The sequence below is a fragment of the Solanum tuberosum genome, unplaced genomic scaffold (genome assembly GCF_000226075.1).
Source record: "Solanum tuberosum cultivar DM 1-3 516 R44 unplaced genomic scaffold, SolTub_3.0 scf00032, whole genome shotgun sequence".
Taxonomy (NCBI): Eukaryota; Viridiplantae; Streptophyta; class Magnoliopsida; order Solanales; family Solanaceae; genus Solanum; species Solanum tuberosum.
Window position 1 is genome coordinate 842,396 of NW_006238958.1, and position 21,518 is coordinate 863,913.

Here is a 21,518-nt window from a genome sequence, read left to right on the forward strand (position 1 = left end):
AAACGTGACTTTATAGCTCTGAACTATCGTAAATGGTATGCAGATATCCTCCGTCATATTTTTGGGATATTGGTGTCCCTACCATCCAAAAACTAGAGCGTATATACCCTTTATAGTAACGGACATACACGTGTCATAATCTTATCCACCGACCCGATATTTATTAAATATCGGACCGACAAATAAGATTGTGTCACGTGTATTCCCTATTTAGTCTTCTGTTAGAGTGAACGACATATATGCTCTAGTTTTTGAATGGCAGAGGCATTAATATCTCAAAAGTATACCATTTACGATAGTTTGAGTATATTTGTCCTTTTTCCCTTTAATTAATTTTATAATACAAGTGCTATATTCAACTATGAGTCTGATCGGGGTCATTCCCAAAAATGTCATCTACATTCAAAGAATGCCCTGCTTTATGAAAGGAAAATGGGTTCGGGCGACATATCAATATAGTCGACTCAGGGTGGATAGCAGTAGAGTCAAGAACATGAGTCAATTTGGTGGGGATAAGACTTTTCTTCCTTCCATTTACATCGATCAACATAAAATTCTTTATTCTGGAGTGTTTTAATTAGTGCAAGATAAAAGAAGAGCTAATTGTTAATCAAACACCAAATTTTAGTAAGGGCTAAAATTTTTGTTTTAGCCAAATTGAGTATTTCTTTTCTTGAGATTTATGCGTGAGAAGGTGGTTCGTAATTAAGTGTATTAATTTTTTCTAATTGTGTATACAAAGTTAGAGTCAAATATAATTATGAATGATAAGTTGACTCATTAGACTCTAACCGAAAGATCAACATCATGATCATGAAATTCACAAAAATAAAAAGTTGTTTAGTAAGTAGACAGCCATTAATTATGTAGTTAAATCCAGTGATACATATCAAGATTAAGATTTAATTAACGCATGCTTGTCTACTTAATTATTCCTATATATAAAAATCCTCATTCGTGCAATTTAAAGGTAATAAAGGGTACAAGAAAAAGAGAAAAAGCATGCTACAGTTTGTAGATTATATAGCAATCTCAAATTAAAAAAACTCTGCAGAAAAATATCTAATTTTAAAATCAAGATAAAGGAGAAATAATATCCATAAAAATATTTTCCACCTTTTTCTCTTTCTATTAATTTTGAAAGATAATATTCCTAGCAGATATATATATATAAATGTTTAAAGCTGATCGCTGATGGAAAGGATTTCTATGGAATATTCACTCATTTATCAAGGGGAAAAAAATAGTAACCTTCTGATTTTGCAATTTTTTACTTTTTTTTTACTATGGCACTTTCAAATTTTAAGAGTCAAATTTTTAAATTTTTACCGTGAGTTTTGAACATGAAATTTTTAAGTTTTTCTTTTTTTGAATAAAGTTAACATGAGTTAAATCAATCAACGATTCAAAAAATTTGAAAAACATAAGAAAACCTTTGATAAAAGAAGAAAAATGCCTAAATCTCAAATTTAAAAGGTATCATATAAATTAGGACGGAAGACGGAAAAGAGTAATATATACGTAGAATGACTAATATTTTAGTCTTCTCATCAAATTAAAGTCCTATTTGACCAACTGATCAACCGTTTAAATTAATTATTATATTATTAAAATATCTCACAGTACAGATTACACATGAATAAAAAGAAATGATCACTATCATTATTCCTCTTCCCTCATGTTTTCCCTAGTAATCCAATTTTTCCTTTTTTTCTCTACGCACATGATGGCTGAAAAAAGTTAATTTGGTAATTATGCCCACTCATGGAACAAAAATATATTGTGGGTTGGTGGGTGAAAAAGTGTTTGACACTGTAAGATTTAGATTTGGATTTGGAGAGTTGGAAAGATTTTTTGTATGTGGATTTGTGTTACGTAAAATTTATTACTAAAAGAAATGATTTTTTGTTAGGATATGTTTTTATTCTTAAAGTTTTAATTCAAAGCTTTTATTCGAAACAAAGAAATCTTATTTATTGCATTACAACGCCAGATGATAAGATCTTTCCCTTTATTCAATTCCATTTGAGTAATTACTTAAACTAATTAAGAAGGAATCAACATTGGGCAAACTTTCCATTGTAAAATTATAAATGATGGTCGGTTCTGAAACTAACTGAAGAATATGAAATATATTTAGTAAAATCATTGCATCCACTAAATTATGCAGGTTTTATTTTTATATTTTTTTTAAGCTAAAGTTGATGTTATTATTGGGAGAATATAGAGTATAGTCAATAGTTCACCTCAAGTTAAAAATAAAATTAAAAAACTGCCTTCCAGTCTATAGCTAACAAAGAATAATACGCAATGAATGTTAGCACACTAATTATTAACTCTTGACGTATGTAGTTAAGAAAAATCAAAGTGATTTTCAACTTATTAATCAAATTCTTTTCGGACCTCACTTGTGGAACTAAACTAGATATGTTATTGTCATATTAATCGAATTCTCTAGACGAGGCAAAAACTTGAAATGGTAAAAATGGAGAAATAGTTTCATGTCCAACTTTCACTTTTTTAAAAAAAATCTGATTTTGGGGAGTCATCTTTGTTTACAAAATCCGTCAATAATATATTAAAAAATTCTCTTAATTACGAACAATTCAGCAACGAATTAACGACAAAATTCATGACTAACTACAGTTTTATTTTTGTTTGGAGTGAATTATACAGTAATATAACTTTGATGTGGTTTTAATTACGTGAATAATGAAGGCTCTTAATACTCAATCATAAAAAGGATTTTGATTGTTTGACTTCACGCCAAAAAAGAATAAAAAACATTTATGCTGAGTCATATAGATTTTATATGTCTGCATGTATGTCTCCATTTTACACACAATGGCCAACAAGTAGACCTAGAAGAAATTAAAACAAAGGTGCTCATGAACCTAGACAAATTTAGAATTTTAAATTAATAAAAAAAAAATATCTATCGACTAATTCTATGAGATATAATAGCATGTTAAATACGGATTCAAACGAACTTATTAACATTTACTTATATTATATACTTGTATATATATATAATTTTTTAATAATAAACTTAGTAACTAGGACGAGTTATGCGTTCAATTCAAAATCATAAACTTTAAATTATTAAATTAATAAACAAAAAATATCTATCGACTAATTCTATGAGATACAATAACATGTTAAATACGGATTCAAACGAACTTATTAACATTTACTTATATTACATACTTGTATATATATATAATTTTTTAATAATAAACTTAGTAACTAGGACGAGTTATGCGTTCAATTCAAAATCATAAACTTTAAATTATTAAATTAATAAACAAAAAATATCTATCGACTAATTCTATGAGATACAATAACATGTTAAATACGGATTCAAACGAACTTATTAACATTTACTTATATTACATACTTGTATATATATATAATTTTTTAATAATAAACTTAGTAACTAGGACGAGTTATGCGTTCAATTCAAAATCATAAACTTTAAATTATTAAATTAATAAACAAAAAATATCTATCGACTAATTCTATGAGATACAATAACATGTTAAATACGGATTCAAACGAACTTATTAACATTTACTTATATTACATACTTGTATATATATATAATTTTTTAATAATAAACTTAGTAACTAGGACGAGTTATGCGTTCAATTCAAAATCATAAACTTTAAATTATTAAATTAATAAACAAAAAATATCTATCGACTAATTCTATGAGATACAATAACATGTTAAATACGGATTCAAACGAACTTATTAACATTTACTTATATTACATACTTGTATATATATATAATTTTTTAATAATAAACTTAGTAACTAGGACGAGTTATGCGTTCAATTCAAAATCATAAACTTTAAATTATTAAATTAATAAACAAAAAATATCTATCGACTAATTCTATGAGATACAATAACATGTTAAATACGGATTCAAACGAACTTATTAACATTTACTTATATTACATACTTGTATATATATATAATTTTTTAATAATAAACTTAGTAACTAGGACGAGTTATGCGTTCAATTCAAAACCATAAACTTTAAATTATACCGCCATCTATAAAAATATCGGCTAGTATTTATTTGTATTTACATATATGGTTGCACTCGACTAGTCACATTCACTAACTATGATGATTCACACTTTTGAGTAAACGTAACACTGTCCTTGCACTCTAATGTTCTTGGAAACATACATGTTATTAGGAGTTGTACATTTGACCTCATACAACGTAACACGAATTATTTTATTCTCTCCAACTCTTATTTTTTGTATGGTTGTAAATTTAGGAAAGATTCTTTATCGATCGTATAATCTCTCTTGCTCATACTTCTCCCCCTTTTAAAGATTACTTTTTGTTATTAATAAAAACATCACTAGACACACTGCCTAGTGATATAAATTCATGTTACGATTTGATTTGTTTTAATCATAGTCGATGTAGAGGTAGAGCTACATGTTTGGAAGGGGTTTAAATAAACCCCCAATGTTGAAAAATTACACTTCACTAATAGAAATTTATAAGCTTGCAAGTTTGAATTTTATGTGTATTTCTTGCTCCGCAATGAGTCCATCTATCTATCTATAATTTAAAATAACGTAAGTTTAACTATTCATTTCAAATTATTTCTCAAATCTACTAAAGACTATTCACAATTATGGATATTTTGATAAAATATGCATTTTTTTATGATTGTAGTGTTCGAGCCAGCTTTCGCGCACCTTGATTAATTTCACGAGATATTTTTCACCTCCCAGCAACATGTATCAAGTAACCAAAGTTAGGACAGATGGAAAAGGTAGGGACGAAAATATTATTTTTAAATAAAAGTGCAAAATCCACTATGAACAAGTAAACGTAAACGGATCGATAGGAGTAGAGAGCACAAATGATATAAATTGTTATAACAATGTGTGACACTATGTGACCCCATGACACAATGCTATCAGGTGAAGGCGTCCCTGTTTGCCTCAACCAACAGTATATAGTGGAGAAAAAGAAGTGAAAGCTATAATAATCAAATTAATGAATCATAAAAAAAGTTGTGGCTCACAAACTGACTGTAACGTTACCCATATTTGACTTAAATATCCCATGTCCCATTTCTTGCGTGAACGACTTCTCATATTGTTGTTCCCTACACTACGACCAGATAGATATCCCACAATTATATCTAGGGTAAACAAGTCAAAAGTGTCACTTTTAATTTAATTTTTTTTCCTTTTGGGTTGTCTGTATGTATAGTAATTTTTATTCGAATGTATCGAAAAGGAATAATATGCCAAATTTTGGGAATGTTCATGAAGAGGGCAGATTCAATGTTCTAGTGATCTAGTCATATATACATCGAACCCATTAAAAGGATCGAAGCATGGGAACGAATTTATAAAGCTGTATCAACTTCTTTCAATCTTTGGTTACAATTTACTATCGCCACTCTTCTAAAGGACGATGGCCCTTCCGGAGTTGTGTTCTCGGACCTAGGACCCTTTTTAAAACATTGAGAAAAGATGTACACGTGATTTATAAAATAGTTTTGGCACTAGAGTATATCGCCCAAACATTCCGTTACCTTAAAGTTTATATTAAAGAAAACAAAAAAACTAAATTAAGTGAGAAGAAAAGTAACTAGATCAAAAAAGTTGGGTCAAATCCTCATCACTTACTAGGTTTGATGTTGCTTTTATTCCTTCTGATATTATCTCTTCACCTACTTTCACGAATCCAATGATAAATTAAGATTTTCGAAACATTCACATGATTTACTTGTTCTTTATTTTGGGGTAGTGTTTGAATAAAATTCCCAATCCTAAAACTTTTTCCCTTTTTTCCAATTTCTATCCCCATGAATGCTAGTGGATTTATTTGCACTCACACTACTTTACTGCTCTCTTTAAGCTTCTTTAGGTAGAAAATAGACAACCACTAGCAGCAAAGTCTACTGAATAGCTGCGAAAGGCAGCCGATATTTTGCATATATAATAGTATATTGAACAGAAAAGTTATCTTCATGTAACTTACAGGTCACGCATTCGAGCTATGGAAGCATCTACATCACACTCATAGAGGTGCGGCCCTTCTCCGGACCATGAATATAAGATGTTTTGTGCAACAGACTGTCCTTTTTGTATCTTAAACAAACACAAACAAACAAAAGTGATAAGTTCAGACAATTCAAAAAGCAAAGCAATGTAAGTATACAGATAACTACCATTGAACTAATCCATCGTTATCATTAAGATAAACATTCTTAGTTAATCATGGTATAACCAGTCGCCAAAATTGACCAACAAGCACTACATAACATAAAATTGTCTTTCTCACGCTTAAAAACTGCAAATCTGATTTTTGTAAAATTCTACACGTAATTTTATAGACTATTTTGACAGTAGTGTCACATTACAGAGGAAGAAAGTGGAAACAATATTGTAAACAAACAAGATACTCCTTTTTCTTGGAATCAACAAGCAACATGATTTTTGTCAACATAGACATCCTAGTCTAAAGAACCTACAGGATTAAAATAAGCTTTTATCATGTTTCTAAACACTAATCAACTGCTTGTATTTAAAAATCATCTTCACCGAGCACGATATATTAAAGAAACTCCAATAATCCATCGAATAGCACAGTAAAATCAACTCCAACAAAGGATTAATTGTTATTGGCATTCAGTGCACATTAGGTGTAAACATACAACAACATATCTAGTGTAGTCAAGGGTAGAGTGTACGTTGACCTTACCCCCTACCTCAGAGGTAGAGAGTTTGTTTCTAATAGACCCTCGGCTCAAGAAATTAGGTGTAAACATGTGATACCAAAAAAACATGGCTTGCTGCAGACACAAAAGAATAGATGGGACTCCATCTATTCAAGTGTAGGACCATTGTTATATTCATCAAAACAAATCTTGACAATGCCCTCTCATGTGGTTAGCCACTTCTGACGATCCACATTCATGGAAGTGACAAGGTCTCCATTAACAGTCAAATAGATGCATGATATTAGGTGAAGGGTCCCAATACTAGGACACCATTACATGCAAAAGTCTAATAAAGTTGATCTCTAGTCGCAAATACAAAAATGAGAAGTTGGACCAAATATCTTTTTTCTCAAAAGATGCAGTAACGATCTTCCAAATGTGACAAAGAAGATTCCTCGTTGGCCATTTTCATGATACCTACTCTGACTAACATGTGTCTGAGAAGTTAAATCAGTGGGACAAATTGGTTGGCAATTCGTTATTATCAGCAAGAGCGCATTAAACACAATTACGCTATGATAATTGACATTCTCATAGGCATCTCAGATACAGATATTATTCTTTCAACAAATACATTCAGTTTATAACTAACCTCGTCCAGATATATTTGTCTGCATATGGAAAGCCAAGTAATAGAAAGAAAAGAGATGAAAGACAAACTCACTTTCACTTCTTGACATTCTGTATTCAACCAGACTAAAACAGATAAGCACCTTTAAAAATACAATATACATCAAATTAAATGTCCGGAAAAATTTTCTACTACTCAATGGAACACCACTGAACTTCTAAATATTCGTAAAAACATTGAATTTGTTATTACTAGTCCAACTTTAAAGAAACAATAGCCTCAGAAACTGTCTGATAAAGCTCTCAGAATATCATTCCTACAAGCATCACTCAAATACAACTTCATAAGAAAGTGAATTTTTCCTTCAAACCTGTTGGACAAAATTAACCATATAAACCTAATAAACAATGCTTAAACTATTTTGATTCTTTTTCTTTTCTTTCTTTTTTATTTTCTTTTAGGCAAAAGGGACCCAAGCTCCTAAGATGACCTAAATGCCGCACTATCATGGGAATCTGCATGCTGCTCATATTCAAGAAAAGGACTACCACTACATATTAACTTTTAGAGCACCAAGCGTCATTTCAATTTTTCACTGCAATGCTGATCAAATAATTCAAATCCATGTCTGGGCTATAAATAGAAGTATAGAAAGAATGACCCCAGATTGCACCTTATGGGACAATAAGGGAGTTCTTAACACCACTCATAACATCTTTGAAATGTAAAAGTCACATAGAAGGGCATCAAAGGTGGGTGAAACCTATATAGAAAAGCTGAATGCAAAAAACCCGAAGGATCCCAACTTACACAAATACTTGTCTCCCTAAGAAGTATCATCACTCCCTTGGTACATAATTAAAACCTAGAGTTATAAGTTTCTATGCCTAACAATTCTATTGGCATTATTTTATCCCACATTCCGGTCACTTCAACTCCCTTAGTTTATGATAGAGACGTCTACCCTTCTTTTGTGGGGAGGATAAGTAATAATAGACACGCCTCCTTTAAAGGTGAAATAGACATGCTTCAACATGAATTCAGGTTTTCTATTCACTTAAGAGTTAAGAAGTATACATACTGGAATTTTTCACAGAACAATTCAACTATATAGTTTAACAATCTTACTATGATCTAATGCATGATCCTGGAAGATACAGAAAGGTCAAAGGCGTGGTCCTGAATCAGTTCAAATCTGTGTAAGGTTTCACAATAATTAAAGCAATGGCAAACAATTCTAAGAGATCATGCAAATGCAGACATTGCAAAAAAGAAAGGCCACTTTCAAGGTAACCTGGACAATGTAATTATCTATATACCATGAGTAACCAGAAGATACCATATCATTTGAAGCATTTTGAACATTCAAGCTGGGTCTTGGGGGATTATGGTGAAGGAGTAAAGAAGCTACGGCCAACAACAAGCAGCTTTCCACTTATGCACACCCCACATTTTAATCATTTAATGTCTAAACCACCAATTTAGAAAGAAAAGGAAAAATATAAATGGCCACATCAGAGTCTAAACCACCATTTCAGTCTCTAAATTATAATAAAATGGAAGTCGCGGAATTATAGCTATCAATTCAAATCAACCACAAACACAAGAGATTGATAGAAGGAAGAAGTATTATAGATTTAGGACAATTCTACATATATTAGATATTTCGTCACATGTATAAGAGAAGCCAATGGAGCTGTGCTATAGGAAAAATTGAAGTCTGCAAACTTGAAGTCATCTGTTAAATTCTCCAAGGGAGCAGGGTTTACTTGTAGTTGTTTATATGAATATCAAATGTAGGTAGCTTTCTACCTAATATTGATCTGTGTTCATCACTCGACAAAAAAAATCCCGCATATTTCCACTCAAAAAAAAGTGTATAATAGTTGGCCATTTATTCCAATTCCCCAGTCAGTGGTAGACAAACTGAGAAGCATGACTGTTATACCCGTGGGGTAGCTGTTCTGCTAATATCTAAGCAGAAAGGACAGAATATATTCAATGTAGACCCAAACGAGATCGAAGACACTAGATATTGAGCTGCAATCATTTTCTTTGCTATGTAGCACAAATACAGGTACATCTGTCCAGTGTAATGTGGACATCACTAACTGGAAAAAGTACTTGTCAGATGCTCCTGATCCCTTCAACCTGTTGTTGAACCCCACAGGAAAAAATCTACACTTTGGCACCTTAATTATAAGGTCTAACATTTCTTTTTGCACCCACATATACTGCAAAATCCATAGAACAAGCACAATACCCTAGGCAGGGATTCCAAAGGAAGCACCATCCGTCAAGTAAAAACCTCTAGCGCAAATGTTGAAAAATAGACACCCCACCCATTCATAATGTGGGACTCCAAGCCATTATAAACTACTCCAAAAATGTCTCATCTACTCTCACCCATGGAAAGATATCCTCTCAACAACCTGACCTGTTCAAGGATGGTGGAAGGCACATAAATGAAATGAAATAGAAAATTGATCTTGGGTCCAAATACTTCATGAGGTGAGAATTGTCTAAGATCATATAAGGAGATTATAGCCCATTCCTTCAACTAATGTGAAACAATTAACACCCCTTTCATGTCCAAAATCGGTCATCTAGAGCATGAACAACAACACATAACATAGGGCTCAACATTGGAAACACAACAATAAGGATGGTTTTGGCACTGGTGACATATACCATGTAATAGAAAAGAGTTTTAACCCTAACTCAACTCCAAAAGCTAGCTTATGAGTTGAGGATTCCCACTCCTAATTACATAATTACAGGGATTCTGAACCTTTTCATATTTGCAAGGAATAGATTCTAGTCATATTCACTATTTCCTAATATTTACATTGTTTAATAGAATTATTTGTATAATTCAAAATAATGAAAACCTCATGCTAAACATGCATTATCACCAATGCTCTTTTACTTAGGCAACTGATCGTTCCTTCTTTCCACATAAATGAACTAATTACTACACTAGAGGCTTAGCAATCTGTATTAACCCACTACTCATCCATTCAACAATAAAAACTATTACACCTTAATTCCAAACTAGTTAGGGCTGGCTATGGCCTATGGAAATCATTAACGTCCATTTCACTCCATTTGAACTCGTTTTATTCAAATACTCAATCATTTGTCTAAAAAGACGAAGTAGTTTTTTTTAAGATTAGAATCCTCGATGTCTTCTACTAACATGTGATTCTCTAAACAACTTAAAAACTTCTGGAAGACATCAAACTTAATGTAAGTGCATCAATATGACAAACCTTAATTCAAATTTATTGGAAACTCCTATCCAGAGTTTTTGTTTCATTTTGTTCTATTCTTTGCTAAGTCTACATGAATTCCTAAGATTGTAGATTTTTTTGGACAACTTAGCTCTATCTGATTTTAGGTCTAACTCATCCTTTTTAACAACTTCAATCATCATAGTAAGTAACACCTTCGGACAAATACATTTGGAGGTCCGCAATCAGATAAAAACCATCTCAAGGAACTTTTCTTGTTTTATCCTCCATGTATGGACCTGGACCTTTTGTCTGATATAATTATTTATAATCTTGTCTAATTTTGTATGACTGCATATCCAGCTTTAAATGAACATTCCTACAACACCCATTGAATGGAAATGATGGGTCATAGAGACCCAACACTCACTTTTAAAATTTTATTTCTATTCTCACTACCGTGTTACAGAACTTGTCTTTCCCTTTGAAAGACATACTCCTTACCAAACACCACTCCTCCAGTACTCGTCCATTTTAGGTATCTAGCCCTCTGCCTTCCATTAAAATTTATAATACAATTCTCTTGAATCATGAAGCATATATATTTGAATTATCCACTGTAACAAGTTAAAAACAAATAAATACACGTAGACATCACTAGAGAAAATGTGTCAAAAGAACCAGTGAAATCAAAGGGAGGAGAGGGAAGCATAAATAGTGGGAATTTACAAGTTTATTGCAACAATTGGGATTCCTGAAAATCGAACAAATTATTAGGAGTATTAAACTACAAACAAGCTTGCAATTTTTTTTTTGTTGAGAAGACCCTGGATCAGAACCTAATGGCGACTCCAAGGAGTACAGAAGAGCACCAATGTAGACTACCAAAATATGTCTAAGCATTTTCATGATCCAATTATGCAACTACAACCGTCCTTGGTGCCAAAGATACCCCATCTATGAAACAAATTATACCCTACCATTTTTTTCTATAGGGAAAGACCAGAAAGCTAGTGCGAAAGAGTATTCTGTTCATGCACTACACGTCAGAAGATATTTCTGAATCCTTATCTCATCATACAACCAATTAGCTATATATACGAACCACTCAAAATGGCTACAAGCTACAACTCAAGACATAGGTCACATGCGTAAGGAATTGATATATTGTCACACTACCATCATGATTCATGGGAAATTGGCCCTGTACAAATATTCGTAGCTACCAGAGATTGATATCAACATAATATGATTATGATTGCTATAAACCACCTAATTCTATCAGACTATAATACACCTTAGGAAAAAACGCAAAGCCTGAGCCCCATTTCTTTCCTTTCAAATAAACGTAAACTGTGCAAACCATGAAAAGTTTAAGTAATACCAGTACAAGCATAGACAGCATGTTCAATGAATTGCATGGCTGAGATTGTGGATCAAGCATCAAAATAGCATGAAGTTGGATTTTCCCTCGAACTAGGTAGATCTTATAGGATGCAAGCTTAATCACAGTAGAAGACATCAAGTGCAAGACACAGCAATAGTAACTTCCTCCATATTCCTGAAAAAAAATCATTAGGATGTCGCTGAACTCTTCCATTTTCCCCTTCACTTGGTTAGGAGGGGAAGGTGTGATCTTTATAAAGGAATCCTATATTCCAGTTTCAATAACTCTGTTAAGGATGCAGAATAAGAAAAGGAAGAAAAAGCAAACTGAACAGCTAAACAGAGATGGAGAACTTTTGATGACATTAACAGCCTACATCAAATTGCGGAAATCTATTAGGAGATACGCTAGAAAGCAAAAAATTAAAAGGCAAAGTAAAATAAAGAAAATAGGTTAAGTTAGCACATTCCAGTAAGTATCCCATCCACATTTTTTTTGATGAAGTAAGTATCCCATCCACATAACTCTATGCAGTCTCATGATTGACAACAACATTATATCAACACACCTATCGATAAATATTGAAAATGAGAATTCTGACTAAACCTATCACTCTACATTGCACATCTAATATACATTAAAACGGAGACACAATTGGTTCGACACCTATATCCTTCGCACATTTCTTATACTCTGGCTTCAGCTAAAATGTTCTCTTGGTTTCCTCCTCTTTTGTTGCACATGCAAAGTTTATTCACCATATCTTTCAAAAACTGTTGCAAAACAAGCAAGATAATCAGGTTACACCATCTGGGATGGGATAGTTGAAAATGCACTGCATAGCTGAAGAAGGACATGCAACATCTTCCAAATCATTTATGTATTCTCCTCTCCTTTTTTATTGGTTTGGTACCCTGAAAATCTAAATTGCGCGGACTCTTCACTTTTGATGCCGCACCCGTCTCGGATTCTTCAAAAATACACTACTTTTGGCGAATCCGACACGCACCCGTTGGCATTTTTGAAGAGTCCGAGCAACATAGCTGAAAATAGTCAAACTAAACATTTGGAGAGGGTAAAGGACTAGTCAATAGATATAAGCAAATATTAATGGTTCAACCTACAGAACCATATAAGATGTGACTAATGTTACCTAATACATAAACTAATATTGTTCATGCGACGATAACTGCTCGCTTATTGTTATAACCTAAAATGTATACGTCCAATGCTTCGTATCGACTTCTAATTCATTTATTTACATCTTCCCTCATGCTAACCCGGTGCAAACACGCTTTTGAAAAGTTAGGTTTCTTTAGAGTATCCATCATTATAAATGGCAACCCGATGCACTAAGCTCCCACTGCTTTGAGAAATTGTGACTTTCAAATAAAAGTTTATAATTTCTAAAGTTAAAGAGAATTCAGTAGTATGTTAGTAACATTATTGGAACTGTATCTTTCTTCAGTACGGTTGTACCTGGACTCTGGACTAATATTGCTAATGGATAGTAAACATTGTATCATTAAATCTATTGTCCACATCGCTACTTGGTCATTTTAGGAGGAGTTCACAAAGGACTAATAAATCCCACTCTCTCTTTCTGGCACCAAAAAAAAATATAAAATTAACTGATGATGGAATAGACGTCGCAATTGCATGACATAATGCAGGTTGATCAGTCTTCTAGCACTAACTGATCCAAACCAAATTTGGTTGTGTTTCAAAGAACTTAAACATGATACCTCAAGTTCGCCATGGGTCCCTCACAGTTCTATTAACTTCTGGCCCCCTAATAGAAGCTGCTTTCTTCTTGTCCTGCACAGAGACCATGGATATACAGAGGCCCAGTTATCCTAATAGTTTTCCTCCAAAGATTAGAGAAGATCATGGAAAACACTTCCCACCGTTTTAAGTTTCATGGAGAACAGTTCCCACTGTTTTTAACTTTAAAGAACATATTCAATGCAGCAAAAAAGGAGTGCATTTGTTCTAAGAAGAATAAAAAGGAATTCTATTATCAGGTGGGTGAACCCTCATAGGCATCATGCGCCCAAAAGCAAGACGAAGTGTGTACTAATGTGTTTACCATGTTGCCAGTAGGCCAAAAGCATAATTTACAGGCCACACCCATCATATGGTATTGTATATTCTGAAGGGAATCATGGAAAGGTTTCTATGCTTGCAGCTGGTATGACACACGGTCACAAACTTGGAAAATGACATCATGTGGAATAAGATACATTACATAACCAGAAAGAGGCCTAGGATACACCTCGTAGACATAAGTACTTAAGCTTTCAAGCAATGCCAACAAAACAAAAGTGTGAGCTGATTCCAGAACTGAAAAGATAGCATTTCATACTAGTTAGTAGAGCTATGATAGTTCAAAATCATACAACTCAACATGCTAAGAACTTTTGAAAGGAAGGATATAGAGGATCACCAAACAAAAGTACAAACCTACCAAACTAAGCTATTCTATGCAAATCTATGCTTTTTAGATGCAATGTAATTCACATTGCCTAAACACGAGGAAGCCTAACATATAGGCTTCAAAAGAACCATAAACTTAGTAAACCTCTAATGTGTGGTCTTTTAATAAATAAAGATTACAGAATTGGTCTTAAAGTTGGAAAGTAAACCTCTTCATTCACTTTTTAATTGGTTTTGTGGCTGTGAGAAATTCTTTGGCATTCTTTGCCACATCGGCCTCCAGTATTGCTTCTAAGATAATGTCAGACCCTTTTGCTCCAGCTTTACGTTTTGGCAACAATCCTGCGCTTTCAGCAGAGACAGGAAGTACAACAATACTGCCAGATTCATCGGTCAGTTCACTCAGACCTTCTCTCTCTATAGATACAGATTTCAAAGGAGCCATCTCTGCCAATCTCGCATAAGCAGCTGCTTGGCTGTGCATATCAGATAAAGCTGAGTTCCTTGAATTATGCTCCTTAGGTGTGATAGTTACTGTTTTGCTCTCTTTATCAGATTTTTGAGGTCTATTTTCAACTATTGTAATGTCTTCATCAGATTTTTTAGGTCCATTTTCAACGATTGTGCTCTCTTCATCAGATTTTTGAGGTCCATTTGCAGTCGTGTTATCCCCAGCTGTAGTGTTGATGTTGTCCACTAGCCTTGATGTCAGTGGACCAGGATTCATAAAAGAGATTGTTCGAATTTCATGACGTATAGCTTCTAGTTGAGCCATGGTATCTTGCAGTTCCTTATGCACCTGGCGAGCTTGGGACTGCTGCATGACACTTTCTAACTGGCCACGGGCCAATTGAACATAACCAATGGAACGCCCAGCAAATCTGCCTAGTGTTCTAGCGATGATTGGTAGATCTTTAGGTCCAATAAGAGCAGCAGTAGCACCAAGCAACAGAAATACCTCTCCATATGAAAATCCCAGCATCTCTTTTTTTTCACTTTGCTTCTCTCTTATGTTTATAGACCACCCCTAAGAAGATTGTTTTCAAGGACTCTTTTCGGAAATTCGCTCAGGGAAGTCGTCTATGAGACTTGCTGGTGGGCAGTTAGCCATGCCAGACACATGTTGTTGACTCTTCTGCCATCACACTATGTAGAATTCCTACAAGGTTAAACACAAAACAAACAAAACACAGTACTTATCAAGAAGCAAAACGAAAAACGAACTAGTCAATATTTACAAAATACATCAAATCACATACAATGACTAAAGTTTAGCAACACAAACAAGAAGCACAACTAGGTTTGTTCCGAAATCAATTACTTAAGACCAGCTAGAACTCCTCTTGTGGGTGGAAAGAATTTTACTGTTAGAAATGATATACTAGTTCAGTGACCAACGACAAACAAAACTACAAAAAGTGTTGGGAGAAGTTCTACAAAGTGAGCAATTGCCATGCAAAGCACTCAATTCTGAGATTACCACTTAATTTTCTATGGCTGATTACTGCACGATTTATCCCTCTTGAATCCTTACAAGGATGCTCCATCATAGAATTCAATACTCAACTATACCAATATCAATACCAAAACCAGCTGCTAGAAAATTGATGACTGAAATTCCAGTGCTATATAATAGTCCAGAATGAAGGAATAGCCTTAATGATAAGCAGATAAGCAGAAATACATCATTATGAAACCAAAACGACAGAGATTAATCCATTGGTTCACGTACATAAATTTATCAAAACGTGCAATAGTAATAACTAGAACTTGTCCAAAATCCCTTTGTATTATCTTTTAACATTACTTTGAGTTGTCTCCCAGAACACACATTGAGGACAGAGTCTTTGTACATACTCAGGCAGTAGCTCTTAGGCATACTCCCAAATCCTAATCTCGTTTCAGCCATCTCCATCAAAAAAGCACAAAAATGTCATTGATAACAAAGACTATAGGCAACTCAGATAAAACACATAAATAAACGGTAATATGTTTAGTTTTGCTTCTAACGCACACAGAAGGAATATGCTCAGATAAAAGGTCAAAGGTAATTACTTGAAGACGCGAAGAGTCCTCGGAATAGAGCGGATCAACAGAAACAATGATTTTAGCTACTGATTAAGAATCAACTACGATTTGAACAATATTCATTTACACTATTTGGCTTATCGTTACTATTTCTACCATTGCCATGGCCATGATCTTCTTCCTCTATCTTCTTCAGCAATCGCTTCCGCTTCGACGGGCAATGAGCAATCTCTTCAGGTGCAGCTCCAAAAGTGTGAAAACGGGAACCGGACCTATTAGAGCCGGATCCGGGTCGAATTTGACGCCGTGGAGTCCACGCGCGAGTTGATATATATCAGCTGACGTGGTGTTAATCTTCTGATGTGGTCCACAGAGGCCCCAAACTATGATTTAAGTTTGGGCTTTTGGATCCCAGTTGGGCTCGAACTAGGCCCATTAGTTTGAACCAGTATTGGGCCAGGCTCCTAAATATTGACAACACAATATCACTCAATATGCAAAAGAGAAAGTTACAGATATGTACGGTTCGATAACTAGTTTACTATTATGGTCGAAATATACACAATATATGCATTTGCATAAATTTTGGTAACTAGTTAATCAAAGTGTTTAGTATCGTAATTACTCCGATGCAGAATGACACAAAAACACATCATCTATCTTGAGGAAATATTATGTCAATCAATCTCTTGGCCATACATAAAAAAAAGGGTGTAAAATTCGAATAAAATAACTACATAACTTGCTCATAACATAACCTCTTAATTTTTGGTGCAATATAAACATAGCCTCAAAGATTATACGAGTCGTAAACATAACTATACAAGTATGACTGTTTACAAAGAGGAAAAAACATATGGTCTTGGAAAAAAAAAATTGGGAATGTTGGTTTGGTCTATTAATAGTTTGACAACTTTAATACTAGCAACTCTACGATGAAGTTTTTGTATACTAATAAATGTTGAGAGATTGGTGTTATTTAATCTACTTAAACTTTAAAAGGAATATATTATAATTAATCTATTCGAACTTAATCTAATAAATCAGTTTATATCGTGTTATATCAATTTCATTTCCTTATAAAAACGAAAAACTATAGCATGAAAGACTTGCCTCCAATAAATGGGGAACAATAATATACATACATGCCTTTTAAGAAACAACTTACCTTTTCTTGCACATAATAGCTTACGTTGTCTTCTTTTGATTTCATTTTGTTTGATTGGCTGCTGGCTAGTGGATAACATACAAGTGGCTGATGAGTAATGAGTAATGAAATGGACATAGATATTTTAGCTGCTCTATCTAACATTCCTTTTTCAATTTAAAAAGAACGATTCCGTGTCTCAAATTATTTATCGTAATTTCTATTATAAAAAAAAATACACTTGAACAGAAGAAATCAAACTCGATGATTCAGGAAGACTTAAGAGAAGTCTATGTGATCTTTTATTGACCTGAAACACAAGCTTTTAATTATCTCAAATTCATTATTTTATAAATACAAAATAAATTAATTACTTTTTCTATTTTATCCTTGCTTTTAAAAACTAAACACCTCAATAAATGAAATATTTGATGAAAAAATTATATCTTTAATATATAAATAATGTAATATAAATAAATAAATATATTTTATCCTTGCTTTTAAAAACTAAACACCTCAATAAATGAAATATTTGATGGAAAAATTATATCTTTAATATATAAATAATGTAATATAAATAAATAAATAAATAAATAAATAAATAAATAAAACTAAACACCTCAATAAATGAAATATTTGATGAAAAAATTATATCTTTAATATATAAATAATGTAATATAAATAAATAAATATATTTTATCCTTGCTTTTAAAAACTAAACACCTCAATAAATGAAATATTTGATGAAAAAATTATATCTTTAATATATAAATAATGTAATATAAATAAATAAATATATTTTATCCTTGCTTTTAAAAACTAAACACCTCAATAAATGAAATATTTGATGAAAAAATTATATCTTTAATATATAAATAATGTAATATAAATAAATAAATATATTTTATCCTTGCTTTTAAAAACTAAACACCTCAATAAATGAAATATTTGATGAAAAAATTATATCTTTAATATATAAATAATGTAATATAAATAAATAAATAAATAAATAAATAAATAAATAAATAAATAAATAAATAAATAAATAAATAAATAAATAAATAAATAAATAAATAAATAAATAAATAAATAAATAAATAAATAAATAAATAAATAAATAAATAAATAAATAAATAAATAAATAAATAAATAAATAAATAAATAAATAAAATTAATTAATATCTTTTAAGAAACGTATAAAAAAAATATGACAAGTAATTTGAGACATAATGCATTCACTTTTTATATTTCTCTAATTGGGCCAACTATCCCGTCCAAATACTATGGTACGTCATGCCTGATGTCTCCTCTCATATATTTTCCCCTAATTTTCTTGTTGGTTAACAGAGTGTTTTTGTCACATTGGACTTTAACACTAACTTTAACCTACTAGCACTCTATCACTTTAGATTTTCAATTCTTTGGAAAAAGATCTTCGTAAAAAAATAAATATTAATTTGATAATCACGTCTAATTTGACAGAAGATTTTTTTAGTAGTCAAAGTCACTGATTTTTAATGACATAAATAATATGTGGTTGATAATTATTGTATTCTATGAAAAAATCTGATTCAAAAACGGAAAAAAAATAATTCCTATGTTTGGATTGATTGTTATCGTGAATTCGTAATAACTTTTTTTTTTAAAAGAATTTTAGTATAAGCTTGTTAACTTAATTTTTATCATGTCATGATTTTCATTTTAAAACATAAATAAAGACTGCGATAGCTAAGGATGTATTTCATATAGGAAAATGATTTCCTACCTTTTTCACTTGTCATGAAACAGTTTTGTTCTGTATTTTTATTTTGTTTATTCATCCATGTCATATTCTAGACCTAATTTAAATGTATAAATATTTAAAGTTTATATGTTTATAAATCTTAATCCCAAGTTCCCAACTAGTTGAAGTACAATTCCTATATTCATCAATTGCATTTCTTTTTTTGTTATGTTCTCTTGAATTTTAAGAGAGTATATATATATTTACATGCTTTTTAGTTTGTCTTGTTATATTTGACTCCTTTAATCGATATTTGTTCTCTATTTTGTAACATATGATTTGTATCTTTTTGTTGAGCATGATTACATGTTAGCAAAAAAAACTCATATAATATTATATCTATTTTAAATATATACATTTATATAATACTTATCTCAGATGGATATGGTTATCCAAAAGGCTTAACATTTGTGTTCATATAACATTATTGACAGTATCGGCTCAAGATAATTAGTGGTTTAAAGCTAAAAATAAATCTGAGGCCTAATTGTTAATTAATTTGTTTTTTTATTTTTGAGATGCAAAGTTATTTTTGTTTATTGATTTTTTTTATTTTTTCTATGGTGTTAAATTAAAGATATATATATCAAAATATTTTTTAATCTTGTAATCTTAAACATGTCATGCGGAAGTTAAATTTAGAGATTGACAATAAAGAAAGAAACATTCTTTAATGTTTCGAAATGAACTTAAAAAAGACATAAAATGAAAGACACAATACATTTTTATTTTATTTTTGTTAAAAAAGAGTTATAATGTTATAATAAGAATTATACTATTACTAAAAAATAGGGCCTCTCAAATTTGGGGTCTTAAACAGGTGCATCATTTTTAAAGGTACTGAGATGGGCCTGATTATTGGTTTCACAACAATTTGTTTATAATTTAATTTCACATATAATAGGAAATTGACATTATTCAATAATCTCCCTCTCAACACATGCTTCATGCAACATGTTGCTCTTGAAAATTAAATTTATGATCACTTTGATTTTGATATCACTTGTAATTAGATTGAGTGCTTATCATTATGATAAAAATGAAATTTATTTCTTAATTAAATTCATCAAATAAACGTCATATTTGATATTATTCTGAACTGAGTCACTCAATCCTAGAGTAGGCCTGGTATTTTATCAATATTTGAATTTATGTTTTAAACTTTTAAAAAGGAAATAAATGGTGATAATTAATTGGTTACTATTAGTTAGAGATCCTATTTTATATTTGTTGACCCGTAAAATTCGATTTTTGTATTGACAATTTCTCCTACCTAAACCAGAAGGAAAAGATTAGGAATTTTTATTTTATTTTATTTTATCATTTATACATTCATTAATTTTCAAGATTAGGCAATAAAAAATCAAATGCGGGTCCCAGAAATGGACCCCATGAAAGGATAGAAAAGGATATTATTTCAAAGACACCCTTTAACTTATTAGTGACCAACGGAAGCAACCTCTCTTTTGTTGTTATCTGCAAAATTGTCCTCTCATCCACTTGTAGAAACAAATAAAATAGTAAAAAAACAAAAACTCGGATGAAATGATAAATATTTTTTTATTTTTAATTAGATATCTTATATTTTGAACCTTAATGAAATAGTTTTTGTTACACTCTGTTTGAACGGTTGGTATGTATTACTATGAATTTCACAATGTATTGTATGATATAGTTTTAATGATTATAATATTTGAATGGTAAGTAGATCAAAAGAACAGAATAGTGAGAGAATTACTATAAAAAGTAAAATAATTAAATAATAAGTAAAAATAATATGAAAAGAAAATATTAAAATGATGGAACCAAACCATATAACATAAAAAAAAAATTAGTACTAACAACTAAAACAAACTTAATACTTAAACTAACAATAAAGCACATCGCTACCATCCAAGTGCTGGTCTTTTGGTGCAGATTTGAATTTAGGGTGTGTTTGGTATGAAGGAAAATGTTTTCCTGGAAAACAAGTTGATTTTTGACTTATTTTCTCATGTTTGGTTGGTGATTAGAAAATATTTTTCGAAAAAGATTTTTAGTGTTTGATTTATGAATGAAAAATATTTTTGAGAAATATCTTTTATTTTTACTAGAGTAGAAAATAATTTTTGAAATTGAAAACATTTTTTAAAAACAAACTTAAATATTTTTTTTGGGGGATGGG

At 31.4% G+C, this 21,518-nt stretch overlaps 1 protein-coding gene across 4 annotated transcripts; it reads right to left on the reverse strand.

Moving 5' to 3' along the window:
* Window positions 1-12,436: 12,436 nt before the first annotated feature.
* Window positions 12,437-17,142, reverse strand: LOC102580919 (sec-independent protein translocase protein TatB). Of its 4 annotated transcripts, none has more exons than XM_015306413.1 (3): window positions 16,452-17,142; window positions 14,606-15,555; window positions 12,437-12,733 (listed from the first exon to the last, which is right to left on the reverse strand). In XM_015306413.1, exon 2 carries the CDS (start codon window positions 15,376-15,378, stop codon window positions 14,614-14,616), a length of 765 nt encoding a protein of 254 aa, XP_015161899.1. In that variant the 5' UTR covers window positions 15,379-15,555; window positions 16,452-17,142; the 3' UTR covers window positions 12,437-12,733; window positions 14,606-14,613. The 4 variants fall into 4 exon arrangements, with proteins under 4 accessions (XP_015161899.1, XP_015161900.1, XP_006341996.1 ...); XM_015306414.1 differs by lacking the exon at window positions 12,437-12,733 and adding an exon at window positions 13,573-13,778; XM_006341934.2 differs by lacking the exon at window positions 12,437-12,733 and having other exon boundaries at window positions 14,293-15,555; window positions 16,581-17,140.
* Between the last annotated feature and the right edge of the window lie 4,376 nt (window positions 17,143-21,518).